Source organism: Microtus oregoni, unplaced genomic scaffold, assembly GCF_018167655.1.
Source record: "Microtus oregoni isolate MIOR12 unplaced genomic scaffold, Mior012 000024F_ref0000369, whole genome shotgun sequence".
Classification (NCBI taxonomy): domain Eukaryota; kingdom Metazoa; phylum Chordata; class Mammalia; order Rodentia; family Cricetidae; genus Microtus; species Microtus oregoni.
The window spans coordinates 25,074,743-25,101,115 of NW_024543083.1; the positions used below are offsets into that span (position 1 = coordinate 25,074,743).

The window sequence follows — 26,373 nt, forward strand, 5'->3', positions numbered from 1 at the left end:
CCTCATCTCTCATGGCCTGGAGGATTTTTGCAGAGGAGGGAAAGGGGCTCAGGATTTATCTCCAGAAGTGTGAGTGGCTTTTGTTCCTCTACGATCTCATCTTCAGTTCTGGAGTGTGACCGGCCACCCAGTACTCACGGCTTGTGCGAGAACTTGATTTTTCCTTGTAGGCGTCATTTAAGCGGACGTACTCGTCGAGGGCCAGCGCCAGCCTCTGTTCCTTCACGTGGTACAGCTCCTTCTGTGTCCTGAGTGCATCCTGGGCCACAGAGAGATAGTCCTTGAGCATCCTCTCCTGCTCGCCCCGCCACTGTTTTCTCGGATCTTCAATCTGTGTGGTTTCTGAAAAGACAGTAGGTGGAGTCTGTGTTAAGATTTAATTATGTTTGTGAGACTATTCACCGAGGAACTAGCTAGTTTAAATTCCTATATCCTCTAAAGTGTCTACCAGACACTTCTTTAAAGTGTCTAAAACTTGGATATGGGGTTGTTTTCTTCTATTAACCCCAAACCACCCTTGGTCCTCCAACTGCAGTCCTCGACAGAAATGCATCCTAACCATACGCCCCTCATACAGATGGCACCCATCAATCATCCTTTTGAGAATCCTCGGGTGCCGAATACCCAGAAAACAAGAGCTAAATTGTCATCAGCATGCAAGGCCTTGGATACTGTGAGCCAAATGGACTTTGGAAGGACCAGACTTACACTGACTTAACACAGGCCTCCTGCCCTCTCACCCAGTACATGAGTGCTACCCCTGGCCAGGTCCATGGACCATCACTGTCTCTCAAATTCATTTTCATACCCCAAAAAATCAAGAGAACATTGAAGTATTCATAGATATTTTATTCAGTTATTATACATCTATTGAATTTATAAATATTGGAGCTTATATTTCTTAATGGGCATTTTATTTTTCTATTTTTTATCAATAAAAATTCATTTTTATTTTATAAAAAATATCAATCACGCTGTGGTAGATGAGCAAGTTTAAAACAATTAAAAACCAAAGCCACCTTGCTCTTGCTTTAAGGAGAAAGTCCGTTAGTGACTGTGAAAGGTCTCCAAACCGATGATAACCTCTGCCAGTGAAAGATACCCTGGGATGGCTCACCCTAACCATTTTATTTTATAATAAATGCATCTGCCACACACTGGTGTCTTACTTGGGGTAAATGGCGGTTACAAGGCAAAGTGCAGGGTCTGTGCCTCTGCAAGAACGCTAGTAGTTGGCTAAGAGACACTTGTGCGAAGTCACAACACACATCGGCCAGAGCGCGGTATTTACTCGCTCGAGAATACCTGCCCGTAGACACTCATTAGCGGCTCTGTTCACGGCACACAAAGGCCACCCATTGCAGTATGTAAATTGTGGTTTATCTGTACAGTAAACACTATTCAGAAATAAAAAGAGATACAGACAATATGTATGTGTGTATCAAATCCCAGGCAACAGTTATTGCATAACCCACTTATACGAAATCCCGGTCAAAGGCAAATCAAATCCAATGACAGAAAAGGGATCAGTGACTACCTGAGAAGTACTTGCTACAGTGGAGGCCAAATGTCCTTTCTGAGGGCACAGAAACACTCCATATCTTGGTTATCACAAAGGTTACGTGGTATATATCCGTCAAAACTCATGAACTTAAAATGGATGCAACTCATTATATGGTACATCTGCATAGAGTCAGTCTGAGGAATTTGGAATGTAGCTCACTGGTAGAGTGCCTAACACACACACACACAACCCCTTCTCCCCCAGTAGTGCAAAAGAAAAAGCTACTTTAAGCAAATAAAATTTAAAGTTGATTACATATACTTTTAAGAACTAAGATGAATAACTAGCACGTTACGGAGATGCAGAGCTAGAAAAATGGCCCAGTGGTTTAGGACATTTGTTGCATCTGCAAAGGACCTAGGTTTAATTCCCAGCACCCACATGGTAGCTCACAACCATCTGTAACTCCAGTTCTGGGGATCTGACACCCTCTTTTGATCTGAGTATCAGGAATGCACATGGTACACGCACACAGACATATACACACGTGGTACACACTCACAGACATATACACACGTGGTACACGCACACAGACATATACACACGTGGTACACACTCACAGACATATACACACGTGGTACACACTCACAGACATATACACACGTGGTACACACTCAAAGACATATACACACGTGGTACACACTCACAGACATATACACACGTGGTGCAGTGCACAGACATATACACATGTGATTCATGTACACAGACATACACACACGTGGTGCTGTGCACAGACATATACACACGTGATTCATGTACACAGACATATACACACGTGATTCATGTACACAGACATATACACACGTGATTCATGTACACAGACATCTACACACGTGATTCATGTACACAGACATCTACACATGTGCAGGGAAGGCTGGGACCTCTTGGGGCTAGGCGAGGCCCTGGGTGACTCACAAAAGTGTCTAGTTTGGTAGGACACTGTAACCACTGCCTCACACCTACAGTCCTGGCTTCATAGTCACTGGCTTCTAAAAGCCGAGCTTTCTCCAAGGCACAATTTCTGAAATACTCATTTCAAAACTATGAATATTTTAATACACAAAAGGCGAACATCTCATGTAATTATTGGGAGTAAATACGTGCTACAGCCACTGTCTCGACAGATGCCCTGAATGGGCAGACCCTCCACGTCAGAATCTTCAAGGACAAGACAATGTGGAGCAGCCGTCTGGGGAATATGGCAGATGCACAGAGATCACCGAAGAAGAGCCTAACTTGTCAGCTGGATATTTATACACTGGCTGTAACACAGCCTCTAATATCCTAATGGTGTTATTAATTTCCAGTATTCGCACACATAGGGTTGTACTCTGCCTCAGAGTACAGAAAGCATCACGTGACAAATAGGAATTTATGGTTCTAATGTTTCCATCAGGCTGGAGAGGGGACAGTACTGGGCTCCCTTTCTTTCTCCACCTCACCCCTTCCACCACAAGGGAGCCAGCTGCCATGGCGTGGGTGCCCAGTGAGAAGCTCAGTCTGAAAGGGTGAGAAGGCCTGTGGCCAGCAGCAGAAAGGAATACTGCCAAGACCCACAGCCTGAATTTCGAGCAGTCTTCTCCAGCAGAGCCCGGGATAAGTGCAGCCTGACCCTGGCTACGAGTTAATAAAAGCTGTAGCCAGGACAGCTAAGCCTTACCTGCTTCAAGATCCAAAGAAACTGTACGATAACGAATATTAGTAATTTGTCATGATGAGCTAAGTAACCATTAAACCAATGAAGTGAAGAGGTGCAAAGACTTGGATATTTTTAGTTAGAGACGTAAGCAGGCAGCCCTCAGGTCTAGCCAGTCATATGCGCCCTCATGTTTGGGAACGGGCACACTTAAATACATATTTGTCAATAGCTAAGGGGCAGAATCTGCTACAGCATTAACACTCAAATTAATGAATTAAAACAACACTAAAGATGAAGATAATAACTGTGTTTTGGATGAGGCTGAGAAGCACTCGAGAAGACTGACTGGGATTTGTTACAACAGAAGCAGGAAACATTTATATTTCCGAAATATTGCACAATTCAAACATGAACCACAAAGAGAACTCCCAAAGGCATCTTTGAAGGTTTCATAAAGCAGGGCTAGGCTCATCTCCATCTGTTATATTTGCTGAGTAGATTTGAAAAGAATATTTATTAAATGTAAACACACAAGAAGAGTGTTTTACAAATGTGGTATTTTTCTTTTTTATTAAGACCTTCTGGCCTTGGGAGACCACTATATCATAACGCAATGTAATTTGCATGCTGTCTGCAATATTAAAGAAGTAATCTATTACACACTTTAAACATTACATATCTCAAGAGAATTCACATCCCATCAGTTTCATCGACGTGGGACTCTACAGACAGGGAACACAGAAGCTTATCACGGAAGACGACATCGTACTTCAGAGAATCGTGTTTCTGCCTATAATGCAGATTTCCATTCTTCCTGCTGTGCTCAGAGGAATGAATGAAATAAATATGAACAACTTTTCTCATCGGCCTTTTTAGAAAGTATCTGCACAATTTTCTTGTTGCCCATTTCTTCCACGTACAATTATTAAGCACTTACTGGATTCATGAGATAGAATAAGATGTTGGAGGAAATCATAGTGCACAAAGTAAACAAAACCCCACAAATTTAGACTAGAATAACTGTCTTTAAAGAAGGATGGTTGAGAATATAGCAATTTAGAGCATTCAGGCTTCTTCTGATTGAAAGTCTGATGCCAGGGAATCCAGCTATAATTAAATAAGAGACAAGAAATTCCAGCCATTTACCTAGCTCCGGAGCTCTTCTCCAGTAATGACAATGGCCCAGACAGTTCCTTCATTATCTCACCAAGCCTGCTGAAGACTTTGGCTCTAGCTTCTTCTTCCCCTTCCATCCCCTACCTAAACTCCACCACAGGCTATCTCTTTCCAGTTTACGCAACCAACCCTAGAGGATGAGCCGGCGCTTTCTGCAGGTGGCACAGGGACACTTCAGCAGAGAGGGACTCCCACCTGACCCCTGCTCTCAGGGCGACCTCCACCCTTCCTTCTCCTCACACCTCCCAAGCCACAGTGAGCCACAAAAGAATCTATGCAAACTCGTGCAAGGATCTTTACTACATTTTAGACCACTTGACAGAGATGTGAGGTTCTCCTGCCAAAGGGCAACCCCTTTGATATGACAGCATCGAAACCTTTTGTAGTGAAATTTTCATATTACATGAAAGAAAGAAATTTAGAAAATGTGCCAGGTAGTGATGGTTCACGCCTTTAATCCCAGTACTCATGAGGCAGAGGCAAGCGGATCTCTATGAGTTCAAGGCCAGCCTGATCTACAAGAGTTAGTGCCAGGGCAGCTAAGACAGTTGCAGAGAAACCTGGTCTCGAAAAACCAAAAAAGAAAAAAAAAAAAAAGAAAAAAAAAAGAAATTTAGGAAACACTATAATTGTACTTAAAAGCAAAGCATAACATAATTAATAACATAATTATTTTAAAACCCCAAGTATGAACATGTTTTGTTATAGGAAAAGGACTGAGAAGATGCACATCTGAGAATCAGGAAATCGGTTAGCCTAGGCCTTCTGAACACGGGGCTTTCCCTTATCCCCATATCTGTTTTTCTGCACACTACTTTTGTAAATCTATAACGCTGCCAATTGCTGAGCTGGGAAAACAGAGAAGGAAAGAAAGCAAAGGCACGAGTGAGAAAAAGCATCGTGAGAACAGATGAGAGGATTCTGGATTATTTTCCATTTAGTTTTCATAAGGGCCCAAATGTGTGTGATAATACAAGAGGGTAAAAAAATATTTTTAAAAGACCTTGAAGACAACACTGGTTACAAGTTTTTCACAGGTAAAGTCTAACCAAGGAAGACAATCAGGAGGAAACAGACAAGAGGGACCTTTGACAGTAATTGCAAAGGAAAACATTATGACAGGTAAAAAGGAACACAATAAGGGAAAAGGGGAGGAGGTCACAACTTTGGGAAGGACAGTTTGCGCATCTTCAAATAACATATACGTCAAATAAGTGAGAGAAAGAATACAAAGTTGGACAAAAGTCTGAAAGTTCAGAAGGTGGAAGAATCTATGTCAAATCTACATCTAGGTGGGAGAAAACTGTGGGATATATAAATTATCACATTTTCAATTTAGCATCTCCTCCCATGCTCCCAGTCAACCTATACCTGCTATACCTGAACCTGAGCCACGAGTGAGAGGCATTTTCAACTGCTGGACCCCAGAGCAGTCAGGACCTGGGGGCTTGTGGAATGATATGTTCCCCATAGTCTCTAGTATTTAAATACTTAGCCCCCGCTGCTGCTGCTGCTTGGAGAGGTTTAGGAAGTATGGTCTTGCAGGAGAAAGTGTGTCACTAAGGGCAGGCTCTGAGGTTTCAAAGCCACAACACTCCCAATTAGCTCTCCTTCTGTTTGCAGCTTGAGATGTGACACCTCAGCACTCAGCTTCCGTCTGGTCACGTGTCTGTACCTGCTGCCTCTGCTCTACCCTCGTGGACTCTCAACCCCCTACAACTGTAAGCCTAAATAAACTCTTCTATAAGGTGATTTTGCTGTGGTGTTTAATCACAGCTGTAGAAAAGTAACTAATACAAGGGTGTACCGGTAGAACCAGAAGCTGACAGCTTCCATGCCCTGAGAGCTGGGGGCCAAGTATTCCAGGCTTCAGAAGCAGAGACTAAAGGCTCTAGGTACTGAGTAGTAGGCTCAGTGCTCTAGGTTTGAACCACTAATATCCCTGCACTTAGAAACTATCTCGGTGCCCAGCAGCAGGTCCATTTGCTGAATGGGTCTTGGGTATTAGGACCTTCAGCTCGCAAAGGCTAGCAATTACATCTTTGGGTGCTATGCTATGAAGGCCCTTGATCCTTCAGTCTTTACAATTCCTGGAGCTTTCCCACTGACCAGAGCCTACATACGGTTTTCTGTCTTCAGTGTCAGCTTTTGTCATTTCTCCCATGTTTGCTTCATAAGCTGGCCGCCCTCCTGGCTCTCTTGTGGCTTCCACTTCCCTGCCTTCACACTGCCAGTTCAGTCACTTTACTAGTGAGCAAAAGCAATCAAAATGACCACTCGGTAGGATTTAAGGCCTCCACTACAGGGACCGTGCCTGGTACTGTTGCAGATCTGGCCAAGAACCCAAGACTGGGGAGCTCGGGGGCCTAACCTACTACAACTCTGCTGAATGCACAAAGTATCGATCTGTTCTCTATCCTGATCTTTATCTCCATATTTTCTACAGTGCATAGCAGTTAATGCAGAACTCACGAAGAACAAAGTGCAGAGAATACCAGTCTGCAAAGAGCTCAACCATCAGTGGGGCATCTATATCTCTCCCCTCCGTGAGGTCCAGGAACCATGGTGCTGCAGGAATTCCTACTGCCAGTAGCCTTTAAGTTACCCACCCACTTGGGTGTGGCCTCTTATACTATAAATGCACGTGTAAAACGTGTCCGGCCTCTCTTCTGGCTGCTGGATTTGGTTGCTGTTCCCCATTTGAGCAGAGGACTGATGTGGGAGTGTCATATATCAATCTGTTGATTTCATTGGTTAAGCAAAAGAAACTGCTTGGCCCTCATAGGTTAAAACATAGGTGGGAGGAGTAAACAGAACAGAAGGCTGGGAGGAAGAAGCTGAGTCAGGAGTCGCCATGATTCTTCCACTCCAGACAGACGTAGGCTAGAATCTCCCTGGTAAGCGCACCTCGTGGTGCTACATAGATTAATAGAAATGGGTTAAAAGGCTGAAACTAAGGGGCCAAGCGGTGTTTAAAAGAATACAGTTTCCGTGTAATTATTTCGGGGCATAAGCTAAAGCTAGCCATGCAGGCGGCGGGGGTGCCGGGGACGCAGCCCCGCCGCTCCAATTATTACAACAGAGTGGCGCCCAGACGTGATGGCCTAAATCCACTTAAAAACCTGAGATGGCTTTAAAAAGGAGAGAGAGAGTTTAACACAGTTTTTTTCTGGCTTGTGGGTGGCGTGCTGCAGAGAGAATTTCCTGACTCAGCAGCCGCAACAGGAAAAAAGCTGCAGTTTTAAACCGCCGCTTTCTGGGCTGTGCCGCCATTGCGATCTCTGTCTGGCCCCTGTGGGAGACAGAGCTTTTGAATGGAGCATTTGGAGTAAAGCTCTACGGCTTGGTTGATGGCAATGTGGGCTGCTGTATGCCTGGAACTGTGTGTGGCTCAGAGGCACCAAATGGCTTTGAGGCAGGAGCTGCTCAGCTCCGCCATGCTGAACTGTGCTGGTCTCAGGCAGGAATTACCGTAATTACCATAAAAACAGCGCAGTAAAGGTTTAGACTGGGCAGGAAACAGGCTGTACCTTATTATCGTATTACCTGTACGTGGTGCAACTTAAGTTTTTAGGCACTGCTTAACATTTTAAGAAATGCTCCTGGATAGTAAAAAAATGTTACAGATTCACAATAAAACAGATTCAGACATAAAAGACCACACTGTTGGATGAATGTACGTAGGCTTGAGAGAGAGAAGAAAAAGAATATAGAGAATAAAGTTAATGGTTTTAAAAAAAAAAGGTAAAGTCTTTAAAGAGACAGAGTACAGATAGTTAAGAGATTAAAAGAAATAAAGAAAAATAAGCCACGTAAAAAATGGAAAATTCACAGAGGGTATGGATTATGTACATTGTGCTTTCTTTAAAATTTTTGACTGTAAAGGAGCTAAGTACAGAGAGACATTTCATTACATGGGCTGCCAAGCTAAACCAAAATGGATACAAGGGTATTACGATTTCAAAATTTTGGGTTTAAGAATATGATGCTTTGGAAAAAAAAAAAAGAATATGATGCTTTGGAGAGGGTCTTCTTTTGTTTTCACAGAGGACCAGACCCTGTGGATTTCTTCTATTACACTTTGGTATGATAGACCACGCCCTCCTGAAAGGATTGTTGTGAACATCTTCAGAAAATTGCTTCGCTCAACTGCCAACTGAGATAAAACTAGCACACAGGTTATACCATGAAAGACCTAATTAACGACGCCCCCATTCAGCAGGAAGCAGTTTGGAGAGAAAAAACTGCGCCCATGTTCCCAAAATATTGTTTATGTTCTTTTACATTTAAAGGGGGATATGATATAGGTATAAATAATTGCATTGGTATGGATTTTAAGGTCAATTTTGTCATATGTATATGTATTTTTGATCTTGAATAAGGTGTGATTGTGTAGTTCATTTTTAAAATGTAATGTATAATTAGGAAATATAGGTTGTTGATGGATAATCATAAATAATAGTCAAGTTTGTAGTCATGTTACTTAGATTTTCTAGATATATAGAGATATATTTCAGATAGGCATTCTTCATATCTCTCAAAAATTACAGAATATGGCATTTAAAATATTTTAATAACTTAGGACTTTTCATGACAATGAGACATGTCTGCTCCTGGCGGCACCAATCTACTTCGAGAGGAAGATGGGCATTGAAGAGGATCGTTATGGAGTTTGATAGCCATTTGGGCAAGAAACTGCTGTTGCCTGGACTGTTGCATAAACTGGACAAAGAGAACCCGCAGAGAGAGGACTGCTGAACTTGCCTAAAGGTGAGATGGTCTTTCGGGGTTCCTGACTCATGAAAGAGTCTGCGAGACATTCTGCAGGACACAGCAGAAAGTGACTGAACTGTCTTTGGAATTTCCTGCTTGATGAAAATGTCTGCTGGATACTTTGGGCCTGAAGGCTGAAGATGGATGCCCCAACGGTACAAAAGAACTTTGGGTGACTGTCCAGGCAGCGAGATGTCTCTGTCATTTCTAGAGTTTTCTTATTTCTTGTTTACTTAGGTAGTATTATATCCTTCTGGAGTCTTTGATGGAGTTGAAGAATGAATAGATAGTTATAGTTTTCCTTAGTTATGATAAAAGATAAAATAGATATAAATATTGTAACTGTAATTCTTGCTTGATAACTGTTTTGCTATATGTAATTTTGCTATGTTAAAGTTAAAGCCTTCCTTTTTTTGTTTAAACAGAAAAAGGGGAAGTGATGTGGGAGTGTCATATATCAATCTGTTGATTTCATTGGTTAAGCAATAAAGAAACTGCTTGGCCCTCATAGGTTAAAACATAGGTGGGAGGAGTAAACAGAACAGAAGGCTAGGAGGAAGAAGCTGAGTCAGGAGTCGCCATGATTCTTCCACTCCAGACAGATGTAGGCTAGAATCTCCCTGGTAAGCGCACCTCGTGGTGCTACATAGATTAATAGAAATGGGTTAAAAGGCTGAAACTAAGGGGCCAAGCGGTGTTTAAAAGAATACAGTTTCCGTGTAATTATTTCGGGGCATAAGCTAAAGCTAGCCATGCAGGCGGCAGGGGTGCAGGGGACACAGCCTTGGCTGCTGGATTTGGTTGCTGTTCCCCATTTGAGCAGGACTATGATCTGCGAGTCTACCCCTAAGTAAACAACCCTTTATTATACTCAATTCTGAGCTAATGTGGGATTTCTTTTTAGAATCCATCTTCATCTGGCGTCCATGTGGATACAACCCCACACCTACCAGGTGGACCGGCTTAAAGGCCTAACCAGTCCACAGCCCAGAAAGTCTCACACCCCCACCCACTTGGCTTGCTTTTACCTATGAAAAGCAGTTTTTTGTAAAGCCCCTGCCACATCAGAGCTAAGTGCTTGCAGCAATTTGGAAATTTCCCAAGCTAGCGCATATGACCCCTTCCCCCACTGCTGTGTTCCCTGTCGCTTGGCGACTTGCACAGCTTTCAGTTTGTACCTCCTGCCCATGAGTTCTGGGCTTCCTGCTCCACGTACAGCCTTGATTTAATTGCTTTTAATTTGTCAAGCAAAGCATATTTCTCAGTATTTAACCAGCACCAAGGCAGGAAACCAAAGTGGTGCTGGACTGTGCCTGGCGCCACCGGTTGTGCCACCACTAGCGACGATTCTGCAAGCACGACACCTACTGGACAATAAAGATCATTACACCCAAAAAAATTTACCAGACCTTATAACAGGTAAATATTTTATTAATTAATAAATCAATAACCTGAAAGTTATATAATGGCAGACATTACCATTGAGAATTTTATTAACTTTTTTGCTAATGCTATGGATTGTATTCTGCAAGGTTTATTTGGTTATTGTGATACATCCATTAATTGGATATGGGACTCAGTTTTCTTCATATTATATCCTTAAGAAAATGGTTTGATAACAGAGCCAAGAATTAGTCATTTTTAGAAATGATACAGTCTTTACAGACTAATAATGAACAGCTAGCTGACAGGATTAATGCCATTGAAAATCAAAAGTTACCTGAAAAAATTGATACTATTGAAAAGGGGAACATTATTTTGACAAACAAAATTAAATCCATGTCAAAGGGTACTGAGAAATTGTCTGAAAGAATTCATACTGTTGAATTTGACAATCAAAATTTGTTAAAAAGTTATGATAGGTAAGCAGATAGAGTATCTCTTCAGGAAGGCAATCTGCACACTATCCAAATAATGTTCAAGGATGAGATGTTATCTTTAAACAAAAAACTTCAGACCTTGGAATCACATGTGCAGAATGAGAACCAGAGACTAGATGCCTCAATGAAATCACTAGAAATATATACAGGACAGGAGATTCAGGCTTTACAAAAGACAGTAGTAAAGGGATTTGAAACGTTTGAGGAAATTACTGGAGCTGATGAGCAGGGAAAGAAGGTACAAGGACAGGATTTAACATCACCAATAGTTGTCAGACATGACTTACCCAGGGTTTTAGCTTCCTACCCTGTAATCTATTCTGACAAAGCATCAAGTTCTAATGGCCCAAAAGGATCTAAAGAAGGTAGATGGACACCTATAGCAATGAACGACCTAAAAGCAATGAAGTAAGCAGTAGTAGTTTATGGCTTGCATTTCACATTGTTAGGGAGATGGAAAAGACATGGGCTTCTAGCATTAAAACCAGTCACACAACTGTCTTCAGTTAATTTCAGCAGTTCTGAATGATGGGCCTTAATTGATGTGGAAATGCTACTTCAGAGAAGAGGCAAAATTTTTAGAATGACAGGGAAGCAAAAGGACTTGAAACTTCAAGATCAAATTCCTGGTGAGGGCACTTATGCTGACCCACAGGCTCAAGCTCTTTATGATGAACAAATCTGTCCCTATGCCACAAAGCAGCCTTAAATGCTTGGGACAGAATTCAAAAACCAAGAAAATAAATTGAAGCATATACCTGGGTTAAATAGGGCCAGAGAGAACCCTTTAGTGACTTATTACAAAGATTAACTAAGTATATACAAATAAAAATAACAGACCCAGACGCTAGACGAGTACTTATTGAATCTCTGGCTTTTGAAAATGCCAATTTAGAATGCAAAAAGATACTTGGGCCTTTAAAGTTTAGATCAGTACCAATGACTGAATGGATCCTGCATACAATGAACATTGAGACATTTGATTATAATACTGAATCTTGGGTAGGGGAAGCAATTTCTAAAGGAATGAGAAGACATCAAAATGCCAAATGATTTAATTGTGGTAGAATAGGACATCTGAGAAGGGATTGTAAGCAAGGAATTCCTAGAAATAATGTCTCCTCTGGGAATGGCAAAAATAAAAGGTATCAAACTTCTGGATTATGTAGGTGTGGCAAAGGCCGACATTGGACCAATGAATGCAGATCAACAAAAGACAGACAAGGCAACCTGATACCATCAGGAAACTCCTGGGGGGGGGGGGGCTCTCATAGTTCCCCAAGTCAAAAGTGGTCCAGTCACTCCAAGTCACTGTGGAGGGCACATCTCACCAGGAAAATTAAAAAAATCCAGAGCCTTCTATAAAAAAAATCATACTGTTTAGGATGATGGGATAAACATAGAAGATGAATCAAAAATTCCAATAGGAAATAGAAAACGCATATTCTGGTAGACTTCTATAAATGATCAAAGACCAAAGATAAGAGTGTGTATAAATGCCATCGTAAGTGTAGGTTTGATAGACATGGGTATGGACATGAGCGCCATTACTCCAGAATCTTGGCATCTAAATTGGCCTCTTCAAGAGGCAGATGTTCAATTCCTAGGAATTGGAACCCTATCTCAAGTGACACAAAGCACGAGATGGGTTGAATGCAGTGGGGCCAGAAGGACAAAGAGGAAGGCTGAGGCCTTGTGTGGCTAATATTGCAGTGAATTTATGGGGTCATGTCCTGCTGCAGCAACGGAATACCCAGATTAACATTCCTGCAGTTCCAGAAACTCAAATTTCTGGGAAAGATATTATAAGGTACTATACACAAAGGTCACTAGACATTCAGGTTGTACAAGAAAACAAAGCAACTATCAAACCTTTAGAGGTACTAAAAGCCTTACCTTTAAAATGGTTAACTGAGAAACCAAGATAAATTAGACAGTGGCCTTTAACAGAAGAGAAATTGCAAGCTTTAGAACAGAAGAGAAACTGCAAGCTTTAGAACATTTGGTACAGGAGCAACAAGATGCTCACTATATTGAAGAATCAACCAGCCCTTGGAATTCTCCTGTATTTATTGTTAAAAATAAATCTGGTGAATGGGGAATGGTGACAGATCTAAGAGCTGTCAACACGGTAATTCAACCTGTGGGACCTCTACAAACTGGAATTCCTCTGTTTTCTTTATTACCAAAAGAATGGCCTCTTATTTAATTTCAAAGATTTAATAGATAATAGATTGTTTCTTCACTATACCTTTACAAGAAAAGGATAGAGAAATATTTGCCTTCACTGTGCCTACTTATAATAATTCTCAGTCTACTAGGAGACGCTAATCCTTCCACAGGGAATGCTCAATAGCCCCACCCTGTGCCAATACTATGTAAGTCAGCTATTGGAAATAATACATAAAAAATTTCCTAAATCTATAATTTACCATTACATGGATGACATTTTGCTATCTGATTCAAACATAGATACTTTAGAAAGAATGTTTGAAGAAATAAAGTTTTGCCAAAATGGGGATTTGCTCCTGAAAAAACACAGAGGAGATTCTGTCAATTACCTAGGTTATAAAATAGGTTTACAGAAAATTAGAACACACAAAAAAAGCACACACTAATCTATTATCCCATCCAATTTCCCCCTTTTTTTTTCCCAAAGAGATCCCTGACCTTACATAATTTCCTCCCAGCCCCCAACCCTATAGCAGTTATAATCAACCGCTAAATCATGTCCCTAACCCAGAGGACATTATCTTCTAGAATTACTTCCAGCTGTCACGGGGGCGATGTTCTTTCTATGGGATCCTGTGAAAGTAAAATGATGGTTAAGTTTCAAGATTACTGTCTGATATAATTGCAAATACTCTCTGAGTATTTGGTAGGGTTTTTCTGAAGTTCCTATTTGGAGATCTGGCCAGAATGTTGTTAAAAAAAAAAAGTGCACCATTTGTGCTGACCAAAGAAGTGGCACCAACACAAGAAGCTAGGCCCTCCTACACCAATCATTAATAAAGAAAATGCCCCACAGACTTTTCTACATGTAAACTGAAATAGACATTTTCTTAATTGAGGCTCCACTTCCCAGTTAGCTTGTGTCAAGCTGACAAAAGACCAAGCAGGCCATGTATCCAGGCAGGCTAGAAAAGGGAGCTCAACAGCTTCCTATGGCCACAGTGGGGTGGGACAAGAATGTTTAGATCAGGCATGGCACCTTCACGCAAATAAAGGGCTGTGTTTGCACCAACCAGAGCTTCTGGCTTTGTTGTTTGTTTTTTTATGCCTCTAATAGTTCTTGCTCTTTCCTAGATCTCACAAGACTATAAATGGACTGGAGAGAAGAAAACTCCAAAACAGAAGCCCACTTCTGGTCAGGAGTATGAGGAGGGGGCTGTTGCCAGACAAAGCTCTTGAGTTTTGGGGAGAGGAAGGCATCCTAGATACACAGCGAAAAGCCTCAGGCAATAGAAACCCACCTTTTCTAGCCTGGTTCCTCTTGCTATGGCATAACAGGGACTAAAGCAACCTGGGGAAGGAAGGGATTTATTTGACTTAAGGTCACAGACACTCCATCATGGAGAGAAGCCCAGACAGGGATGCAGACAAGAACAGAAGCAGAGACCATGGAGGAACCCTGCTTCCTGGCTGGCTCCTAAGCTCACATCGGAAACCTTTTCCCCTGCAGTCCAGGCCACCTTTCCAAGGATAGAATTGGTCACAGTTGGCTGGCCCTACCATCTGTGAGCAATAAAGAATCTCCCCGCACAGACATGCCAAGGTCAGTCTGATGGAGGAAGTTCCCTCTTCCCAGGAGTGTCAAGCTGATACTAAAGCTAAGCACGAGGCCACCTCTGGTTCATGTTTTCCCACTTTTCCCTGACATACACCCACTCGTGGGAAGTGCCAAATAACGTAGCAAGGTTGAAGCTTCAGCTCCCAGAGCAGAGATCAGAGGACGAGAGGACGGACCTCAGGAAGGGGTATTTGAGAGCTGTGGATGAGCTCACCGCAAAACCCACTGAATAAACAGTGCGAGGAACATGAGAACTGGCAGAGTGGGGAGCTACCAGCTCTGGTCACTTCTGGGTGACCAGACCCGAACAGCAGTGAGGCTCATCACAGAAGACAGGATGCGCAAAAGAAGGCTGAGAACAAGACTCCTTGTGCACGGCTTTGGGAGCTGGATGGGAAAAGCGGGTCAAATTCCCCAGTTAAAGCCAGAGCTGTGACCCAGCCGTCCTACTTCTGGGTATTTATCCAAAATAGGATCTCAAAAGATGTTTTTCACACCCATGTTGCCTGCAACAAAATTCACAGTAACTCAAAGCTGGAAGCAACCTAAATGCCCATTCCCTGACGCATGAGCAATACAGATGCAATGTAAACCCACCCTCGACTATGACCAAACTTGCAAAATAAGGGCATCCTGCCCTGTGCTACAGGTGACACGGAGGAAATTTCATCACACATTCTTACTTCGACAAATAGATGAGGGCTCTGAGCCGCTTACACCATTGAGAATGATGGCTGCCATGGGCAACTAATGGGGGAGGAGACGCCATCCTATTGGTCCCCAGGAGTCTTCTAGAGATCTGCTGCCCTCACAGCAGTGTGCAGAGTTAACACTAGCATACTGTCCACTTCTCCTGGCTGCCGGGGCATGGCATTCAGTTAGATATCCTGACATGCCCTTGCACTCGATCATACAGCTTAAGATAAAAATTTTACATTTTTTGTTACAGTCTTTTAAAAAAAGCTTTCTATAACAATGCTCACAACAGCCTTTTTCATGATAGCCCCACCAGGAACAATTTCAATTTCAAAATAGATTCTTAGATGGAATACTAATAAGCAATAAAAAGAAATATAATACAAATGACATCATAAAAGAAATGAAGGAGTCCACTGGTATGTCCATGAAGTGTCTAGGTTTGTTTGAAGTGTTTATTTTGAAATTAGTTTTTCTTATTAACATTCACTATTGGCAAACTGTTCGCATGTTTTGAATACCAGTTCCTTGTCAAATATACTTCTAAAGCATACTCTATCATGCCATTGTTCGATTCAATAGGACGGTTTATTTTATCTGACTTGATGTATACGTGCCTGAGTGCATGTTAGTACATCATACATGTGTCATGGGAGGCCAGAATAGGGTGCTGGGTCTTCTGAAACTGGAGTTGCAAGGTTGTGAGCCTCCCTTGTGGCTGCTCAGTACTGAGCCTGGTCCTCTAAAAGAGCAGTAAGTACTCTATCTAACCTGTTGCACCATCACTTCAGCCCTAAAGTACAAGGTTTTGTGTTTGTTTTTAAAAACATGCCAAATAAAAGAATCTACTTCCAGTCAGGCACGAGGAGGCAGAGGAAGGAGGAGCTCTGTGAATGTGAGGCCAGCCTGATCTGCATAGCAAGTTTCAGGACAGCCAGGGCTACATAGTGAGACACTATCTTTCTTTTCCTTTTTTTCTTTAAAAAAAAAAAAAAACAAGGTGGGTTGGAGAGATGGCTCAGCGCTTAAGAGGGCTGACTGTTCCGTCAGAGTTCCCTGTTTGGGTGGCAGCATTATTCCAGCCCTTACATCCATAAATACAAAGACTCTGGGATATTCGGATGGAGGTTCCATCCCAATCACCCTCCTCTGGTGTTGCCTCAATCCAGACTCTGCCTCTGAGAAAGCATGCCAAATGATGACCCCTCCCCAGAATGCTCAAGACCACTCCCACAGGGTATTTAAACTGCCCCCCAGAAAACAAACATGTGGCTTTTCGGTCTTCCTTTCCTATCTCCTCATTTTTTGGGGGTGGGTTGGAAAGCCATCCGGGAACATGGTATCTAGTAAACCTGGGCTTTTCCTAATTCGGTTTGATTTGGTCTGATTTGGATTATTTCACTGGCGGAGAAGCTTATTGGGGCACAGAGACTTTTCAGTCCTGAGTTCAATTCCCAGCAACCACATGGTGGCTCACAACCACTGTAATAAAATCTGGTCCCATTGCATACATAATGAATGAATGAATGAAGAAATAAAGAAAAAGCTCTCCTCCTAAACCTTTTACAGTGAGCTCTACAAAAGGCAAATTTAAGCTATGGAGTTTGAAATCTGAACAACACAGCAATGGCAAGGAAGGGCTGACAACAGATATAGTCTGTGTTTTGATGAGGGAAAAGCTATAAAGGAGTAAGGGCTACATGCTGGCCAAAGAGAAACTGTGCGGTGTCTGTGCAGTTGTGTGTCAACACTCCCATCACTAAGGGAAAAATCACGGCAGTGTTGAGCTTTCAAAAGGCTGTTGTCCCGTGGTTGAGGAGGAGCGGGCCCAGGGAGTAGTGCTAACTCTGTGCTTGCAGAGGACCGACGATGGTCCCAGCACCCACACAGCACAGCTCAAACCTCCTGCAAACCCAGTTCCAGGGGATCCCATGACCTCTTCTTGACTCCCCTGGCTCCTGCACACTCATGCTGCATGTAGACTCCTGCAGGCTCACACATATACACACAAATAAATCTTTGAGAGTGACTCCTACTGGTTATAGTAATAGTATCTTCTAGGCGGGCACAAACAGGCTGCCCTGTCTCGGGGCCCTGTGCACACACACTGGCAAACAGGAAACATGGCCTGAGGCTACGCTCACTGTCAAGGTCAAATCCTTCAGTGCTGCTGTTTCAGAGTGTTTTGCTGCAATTCTAATGAGCAACCAAACATTCATTGTTGCATTTTTTTTAATCTCAATAAAGAGGAAATAATGCTGAAACTATACAATGTCAAGACACAGCATCTGTGTGCAGCAGCTGCTGAGAAGAGATAATACCATTTGCTCCTGATAAACTACTTTGCAGGAATGTCTCAAAGATTAATGAGTTAGCAGGCGCTCCTGGGGGGGGGGGGGACTACTTGTTGCTAACTGGGGTCCTTCAGGGCACAGTGAATGCATCAGGCCCCTAGGGCACACGGCACACTTAATAAATAAGTAAATTAAATAAATAAAGCAAAGTGGCAGGCTTAAAAATTCATGTTCTGATAGTTAAGGTTTTATATATTCAGAATGTTGCTTTTTGAAGTATAACATATGCTTGAAATGCACTGAAACCCGCGGCTTTTCCTCTGCGAGTTCTACAGCACTGCTCCCCCTTGGGAGTTTACCACCAGGAGCCCACGGATAAACACACGCGATGCGGTCACCGCCTCCAAGAGTCTCATGAGCTGGTGAGGAATCAAGAAGTGCAAACAGACGCAAGTGCAAGATGACAGCGCTTTTACATTTCCCACGGTCCAAGTATTAGAGAAAAGCATGGACTAAGGCACCTAATCCACGTGAAGAGAACAGTGGAGAGGGCAGCAGGAAGCCTCTTGGGAGCAGAGGCATCCGAACAGACCAACTCTGGAAGAGTGTGGTCAGTATCGGAAAAGGACCTCTAGGGGAAAGACCCCACGCAATCCAGGAGTCAGGAAAAAGGAATGACCCATGGTGACAAATCAAAGAAGTCAAGATTACAGTGGTGCCTAGCTGCCACCATCTTGTGGTGTCTCAGATGACATCAGCAAGAGGGGACTCTGTGACATGATGGGAACAGTGGAAGAAGGGAACACACAGGAGTCATGACTACACGGCCACCACCAGCTCTGCTGACTTCCAGAGCCACTGACTATGTCCACCCCTTCCCAGCCACCAGGCCACACCAGCCGGGACTTCGCTCTACTCTTTCTGGGACAAGAATACAGAACTCCAATCAGGAGGAGTAAAATCACAGGGAGAGGCACCCAGTGGCTGTAGACCACAGCCCCCTTGACCTAGACTAGATTATAAACTCACTGCCTGCCCCACAGACAGTCCAGATATCCTCATCCTCTGTCCCCAGAAGAATAGTTCCTTTAAATATGCCCCAAGTACTTAAGTGGGCACTCAAGTTGAATACTAGTCATAAAAAAAAAAAAAAAACAAGAATTTTTGGTTGTGAGCCTAGCCTTTGATGGCTGAGCCATCCCTCTAGACTCTGCATGTGTGTGACAGCTATGTAGCTTGTCTGTTTGTAAGGCGCCTACCAGTGAGATCAGATCATGTCCTGGTGCTTGACTGGTTTTTGGGAACCTGTTCCATGCTGGATTACCTTGCCCAGCCTTGAAACAGAGGGAGGAGCTTGGCTCTCCCTCAATTTGTGCTATGCTTTGTTGACTCCCATGAAAGGTCTGCCCCTTTCTGAACAGAGATGGAGAAGGGGTGGAGGGAGGAGGGTAGATGGGAGGGGAGTCACCAACATGGAACTGTGGTCAGCATATAAAACAAGTTTTAAAAATGCGAATTAAAATTTAAAAACCCAAGAATTTAAAATAAGGCAACTTCCTTTATAAAATGTCCATCTTTTTGTATGAGTGACTACAGGTTTTTGGAGGTTCGATTTCTGATACACTGTATTTCACCAAATGAACACTTACTGTTGATGTGATCGATGTAGTAGGCACCAATCTGAGGGTCAAACCCTGCTTCCCATCCCCATGGCAGCTCATCCCCGACACAGTCAGCGAAGGACAAGGGCTTCGTTAACCTACAACAAACCAGAAGAAACACACCGTCACATGTCCATCAAATCAGCCGTGTCAAAACGCAGGTTAATTCTAACTGTGAATTAGGTACCCAGGTTACATTTTCTTCTCGTTCTCAACTGTTCCTAGAATTTGCCTTATCGCACCTGAGACTTGTTTTCAAATTTCATTTGTGTATGTGTGTGTACATGCACATGAGCACTCAAGTGAGTGTGGAGGAGAGATGCCCTGAGTTACAGACAGTTGTGAACCAAACAGCATGGGTGCTAGGAACCAAACTCTGGTTCTCTGGAAGAGCTGAAGTGCTCTGAACCTCAGAACTGTCTGTTTCTTTTCAAGGACAAAATAACAGAAGCGAATATCTAAACATGTAGAAGAGATCACTCCTAAAACCAGAAGATAAAAACTCTACTAACAAGGCAGGCCATCTTCAGTCTCAGAACCCCAGACGGACAGTGAAGAGAGCTGGGACCTAGCTGGAACAGTGGAGTGATGCAGACGTCCCAGTAGGAGTAAAAGCTGCCCCAGGATTCAAACACTATCATTCTAGAACTGATATAGGCACTTCTGAGACAAAAATATGCATCAAGAGGCTGGGGGGAGGGCTCCGTCGACAAAGCACTTGTGGGGTTCAGACCCAAGCCACCACATAAAACTGAGTGGAGCTAAAGTCCACCTGGATCCAGCACGTGGGAGAGAGGGGTTCCCCAGGAGAGCTGGCTAGCTGGACCAACAGAAGACACAAGCTCAAGACTAAACGAGAGAACTTGCTCAGTAAATTAAGTGAAAAACAAGAAAAACCTCTGGCCTCTACACACGTGCACTTAAGTACAAGCACACCTCACACACATCCAAGCATGCAAACACGCACTCACCCCAAAATATGTGTGTGTGTGTGTGTGTGTGTGTGTGGTGACTACTCTCTTTAAACATACATCTCAGGCTAGTCCAGTTTCAGCTGTGGGTAGTCTGGCTGATTTAAAAGTCTAACTATGGCACCTGCTCTAAGGTCTCCCCGAGAGGAAGGACACACATCTGATGGGACCATGCACATCCAGTATTTGTACATATATCAACACAGTCTCACCTTTCAAAACTGCCTTAGGCTTTTTCTCTTAGGAGAACTTTCTGGAGACATATTCTCTTTAAGATTAACTCCGCGTTGTGGGGTAAAGGGAACACTCCTGCAATGCTGGTGGGAGTGCAAACTGGTACAGCCCCTTGGGATATAAGTGTGGCGATTTCTCAGAAAATTAGCAAACAACCTTCCTCAAGACCCAGTATATATCCAAAGGATGCTCAACCGTGCCACAAGGACATGTGCTCAACTAGGTTCATAGCAGCATTGTTTGTCATAGCCAGAACCTGGAAACAACCTAAATGCCTCTCATCCGAAGAATGGATAAGGAAAATGTGGTACATTTACACAATGGAGTACTACACAGCAGAAAAAAATAACAACATCTTGAATTTTGCAGGTTAATGGATGGAGCTAGAAAATATCATTTTGAATGAGGTAACCCAGACCCAGAAAGACAATTATCACATGTACTCACTCATAGGTGGTTTCTAAACATAAAGCAAAGAAAACCAGCCTAGAATTCACAATCCCAGAGAACTTAGATAATAATGAAGAGCCTAAGAGAGACATACAAGGACCTAATCTACATGGGAATTAGAAAAAGGCAAGATCTCCTGAGTAAATTGGGAGCATGGGGACCTTGGGAGAGAGTTGAAGGGGAGGGGAGAGGCAAGAGAGGAGCAGGAAAAAAAATGTAGAGCTCAATAAAAAAAGGATTTTTTTTTTTTTGTAAAAAAAGACTAACTCCACTTTACCACCTCTCTCTCTAAAGCTGATGAGGGTGGACTACGCGGTCTTCCTTCAGTAGAACACAGTCTAGACATAATTCCAGATTGACCTTTCCCTTCACATGCTTCCTTTAGGTTCAGGGATGTCCCTCGGCTGCTGAAGCAGTTATGGCAGGTTGTTGCTGCAGGTTGGCAGTGCCCTGTCACAAGGAAGCCACCATCAGTCAGCACGTCTTCTGATTGACTATGACTTCACGACACTGGCATGGCTCTTCCATACGAAATCACCCAGCGTCCCTTCTGCCAGTGCTGAGGCAAAGTAAAAATCTCATATAGATTACTTTCCAAATCACTTCATCTATCAGAAAATGGCATGAGAATTCCCAACGGCCTGTCAAGGACACAAGACCCTAACACCGCTTTCACTTACCCTTCATAGTCTGGAAATGGCTTTCAGAGCACTGGCCTCTGAAGCCCACAAAATCCATACTGAGGGCAAGCAGCTCTAACACAGCCAGGATGTGAGCTTTGCTAACTGGGCATCTCTTTCTCCTTGATTTCTCTCTAAAGGTGGCAATCATCCTGTCTCCACATGCCCTTCCTGCAACTCCTCGCCTAAGACTCACATCAGGACAGAAAGGGATTATACAGGAATGGTTTCACAACCCGGCATGAGTTCTCCCGTTGGCTCCTAAGCGCACTGAGGCCTGTTCCATGTCACTGTGCTACTGAACAGAGCCCCTCAAGATCCACACGATCAACAGGAGCACACATCTTGGGTTCTAGGGTAGATCTACAAACTCAGGGTCCTAGCAACTTTCTAGGTATTTCTCTCCAGATATTTCTACTGCACGAGAAGGCTTAAGAGCCTCTAACTTATAAGTTTAAGAGCTTAAAATATGGCACCAAAGAGATCTGGGTTCAAACCCTTGTCCTGAAACATACCCACTATACCACCTAGGGTAAGTTATTCACTGCAAGAGCCCCAGTCCATGGAAAAGGACAGTTGGGGGGATTCAAATGAGGGCTAGTTAGTTTTATGCCAACTTGACACGAGCTGGAGTCATTTGGGAAGAGGCAGCCTCAGTTGAGAAAATGTACAGGACAGAATGGTTTGCAGGAAGCCTTTGAACATTTTCTTAATTGATGATTGATATGGGAAGGTCCAGCCTACATCTGGGCTGGGGGCCCTGGGAGCTGGAAGACAGCAAACTGAACCAGCCATGAGAAGGAAGCCATCAAGTGACACTCCCCCACAGCCTCTGCATCAGCTCTTGTTCCGGGTTCCGGCCCTGGCTTCCCTTCACGGAGGACAGTGATCCTTGTGAAGCTGAAATAAACCCTTTCCTCCCCAGCTTTTTTTTTTTTTTTTTTTTTTTTTTACTCTTGGTGTTTTTAATTACAGCGCCAGCACACTAAGACAGCTAGACAGGGTAGGGTCTGGTGAAAAAGAAACTTCAAAATGTGCTGAAAGTTAAATGAACCTGAAGCTGTGGAAAGCAGTGTGCTCAAACGCAACAATTTTCCCAGTTTGTTGAGCAATCGTGGAGTAGGCCTCAATTTGAGTTTTAAAAAAAATCATCCTGTTAGAATTGTACTCAAAATCTACCTATGTCATAAGCTGCCCAGCAAAACAACATTTCTCTTTTGATAAAGGAATTATATGCCATATCAAAAGTTCTCACGCCAAATAAAGTGACCTTGTCTACCTCCGCAACCCAAGGAATGCCTCTTGACCTCCTGTCCAGAAGCACCTGTGTGCGTTGCCCAACTCGATTTGAGGACTCTCGTTTCCCTACCGTCTGAAGGAGGCTGTCAAATGGCATACAGCCTGAAGAAAGAGGAGTGAGGAGACGGAAGGGCAAGGTTAAATGACAAGAGAAAGGCCGTATACCTGAAAGCTGCCAAATCGACACACGGAAACCTGAGTGTGGCTCGCATAGTCACTACCAGAAAAAGTTCAAAAGCTTCGGGCCGTGTGCAATGATCACAGGTGTGACGGCCTTGTTAACATTACAAACAGTTCTGCTTGTCCCTCTGAACTGGTTAGTGAGTACTCATTGGCCCGTCACTGTTGGAAGAGCAGATTGCACTTGGCAGGTAGAAATTTGACTGGGAGCGCAGGGAACCAGTCCTTCAGAAGTTCTCATTCATGAAAATGCTAATGCAAAGTCTTCTTTACAGAGTCCCTTCAAAATTAGACTTCATGATTTATTCTCTGCATCTGGACAGCGTAATTTCTGAGTACTCCACCTATAAGGAACACCACTAAGCACAGATTATAGATGTCCACGTTTAAAGACTGACCATCAGATTAGAACTCTGTCCCCAGGCACCAACACACAAAATCAAGCCGACAGCTGTGCTGCTATCCTGACAATGGAAGATCAGGGTGACAGAAGAGGAACTTCTTTCCTGTGGCCTAGGAACACCTCAGTCCCCATCCTAACCAAGTCTCTCCCCAACCCCCGCCCACCTCTACTTCGGACAGCTGCTTCCTAACCCCTTGCTGATGGCATCCTAACCACTAGCTGATTGCATCCTGGAAACGATAACCTGGAGGGTTCGGTCGCCCTCGGCGCCTGGGTCTGTAGTTACCTCACAAACACGTTCTGCAAAAGCAACACTTACAAGATATTGGTTTTAGAAACAGCCCATCATTTATGCTGTTATCTGGGGACCAGATATACTCCTGACAATAGCTTCAGGGCTTACAATAGTCTGTGCCCCCCCCCCCCCAATCCACTGGGCTAAGTGAAAGGAAAGCGTGATTCCATCGCATACAGTAAACGTGCAATCCATAAATCCATACGACCACAAGGTGGACGGGGAGAGCGTGGGACAGACAGACTCCTTATGGGCTCCGTGGAGAAGTGGGAATCTTTCAAACTGAACACAGGTAGGTCTGAGGTTGCCTGGAGCTGTGGCTGCATTAAATGTCATTGTATTGTTCACATAATAACTGTTAATCCCCGTTACATAAATGCTGCCTCAGAAAGCTGTTTTAAAGGGTAGTAACAGGTATGTAACAAAGCCAAGACTCCTGGTGAATAAAGTCCTTTCACAGGAGACAATAAATAATTAAAAACCAGGAAACGTTCAACATCCCTAATAATAAAAAGAAATGCCAAGGGCAACACCACTGAGGCTGCGTTTTAAGCCTATTAAGCTATCAAGGTTTGGCTTGGTTTTGCTTTGTCTGCATGGGGAAACTCAGCTCTGTGATAATATGGGGAAGAAACCAGGTACCTTCATTCAAGGACTCTTATGAAACAATCTGGCAGTATTAAAACAAACAAACAGACAAGACAAATAAAAGAATGTCGGTCAGTGAGGCAGCACAGCAGGTCCATGACTGCTGACTTAGTTCAGTTTCAGAGCCCGCGGTGGAAGGAGAGAGAACCGACTCCCAAAGGTTGCACTCAGTCCTCCGTATCTCCACCTGAGTTCCTTAGATGTACACACTCTCTCTCCCTTTCTTTCTCTCTCTCTCTCTCTCTCTCTCTCTCTCTCTCTCTCTCTCCTCCTCCTCTTCTTCTTCCCTCCCTCTATTTCTGCACGCATCTCATAATAACAAAGTAAACTATTTTTTCTAAATGTTTATTCCCCATCATGCTATTCTGCCGTCCAGGAATCCTCAGCTACCTGTTCACCGGCACAGAAGTTACCACCCACGCATGTTCTGTGCTCTAAGCCTCCCTCAGCTCTGCTCTGGCCTGGTGTCCCTAAGTACAAGGGCTGCCTGCCTCATAGCATAGATAGGATATAATAAATGTTGGTTAAATTAATGACAATTAGAAAAGAAGGTTGCGGGATGGTAAGTTATCCTTATGTATGTAATCCCCCAGCACTTGGGAAGGAAGCAAAGGCAGGAGGACCTCTGTGAGTGTGAGGCCAGCCTGATCCACATAGCAAGTTCCAGGCCAGCCAGGGCTACAAAGAAAGATCCCGAGTTTTTTGTTTGCTTGTTTGGTACTCAGAGCTCTCTTTTCTTTTTGCTTGTTTTTAAAAACGGTCCATCTGATTACATTAATAGTAAGTGTTTGAGCAAATAACCATATGAAGGCTGGCGTCAAGGCGACACTTGACATACTGCCTGGATCACCAGGGACAGAAGAGAGGAAGTCTCCCAGTACTGCATCAAAATTTGCAATTTATTTTATATATTATAGCTGCATTATAAACCAGAATGAAAAGCAGATAGAAAGCGAAGACGTAACAGAGTGTATCTGGGTGTCCCAGCACTCTGGCAAGTGTTTCTCTTCTCTTTTAGTGCCTTTACTGCACTGAAGGAAGAGAGCCGACTAGTCAAGCAAACACTTTAACCTGACCTCTTCTCTCTGCTAAGAGCCAAGAATATTTGCTTGTCAGATTATTTGGTTTTGAAAGATGGTTTGAGAATGCAAGTGGCCGTGCCAGCCAAGAAGGCAGGAATGTCGGCAAGAAAAAGAGGACTTCTTAAGTTATTCTCCAAACAAACAGGAGTGCACAAGACGGCTTCCTCCCCCAACCTGGAGCTCAACACCACAGGATGGAGCCCATCCAGGGAGGAAGAGCGGAGAAGCTTGAGCGCTCACGCAGGGGATTTGTCAGGACAACACAAACCCACTGTCCATCTGGAGACGGTCCTGTTACGCCTCCTTTAGAGAGAGAGAAATGACTGAAATGGACTTGTATGCCTTTTATCAAAATGGCTGAGCCAGGAGGATTTTTAAAAATCCCTTTATTCTTAATACAGAGGAATAATCTCAGTTAACCAGATGACGTTTCCTCAGGCTGTGTTTGTTGAATAATCATATACATGTGTGTAAATATTAAAAATACATAGGTTTTACAAAGTTGAGATCATACTAAATAAACTATACACACAGCATAGTTGTGAGCCTCAACTTACTTTACAAATGCACCCTTTAGGGGCTGGAGAGATGGCTACATGGCAAAGACGGCTCTTCCAGATGACCCAGGTTCAATTCCCAGAACCCACATGGTGACTCA

General features: G+C 43.4%; 1 protein-coding gene across 1 annotated transcript in view; it reads right to left on the reverse strand.

Annotated features, from left to right (window-relative positions):
- Wwc2 (WW and C2 domain containing 2) overlaps positions 1 to 26,373 on the reverse strand; it is a 167,998-nt gene that overhangs the window by 78,238 nt on the left and 63,387 nt on the right. The window contains exons 2-3 of the mRNA XM_041673724.1: positions 19,462 to 19,571; positions 139 to 342 (exon numbers count right to left, since the gene is read on the reverse strand). Of these exons, the coding sequence (XP_041529658.1) occupies positions 139 to 342; positions 19,462 to 19,571 (314 nt within the window). The remainder of the gene's footprint in view (positions 1 to 138; positions 343 to 19,461; positions 19,572 to 26,373) is intronic.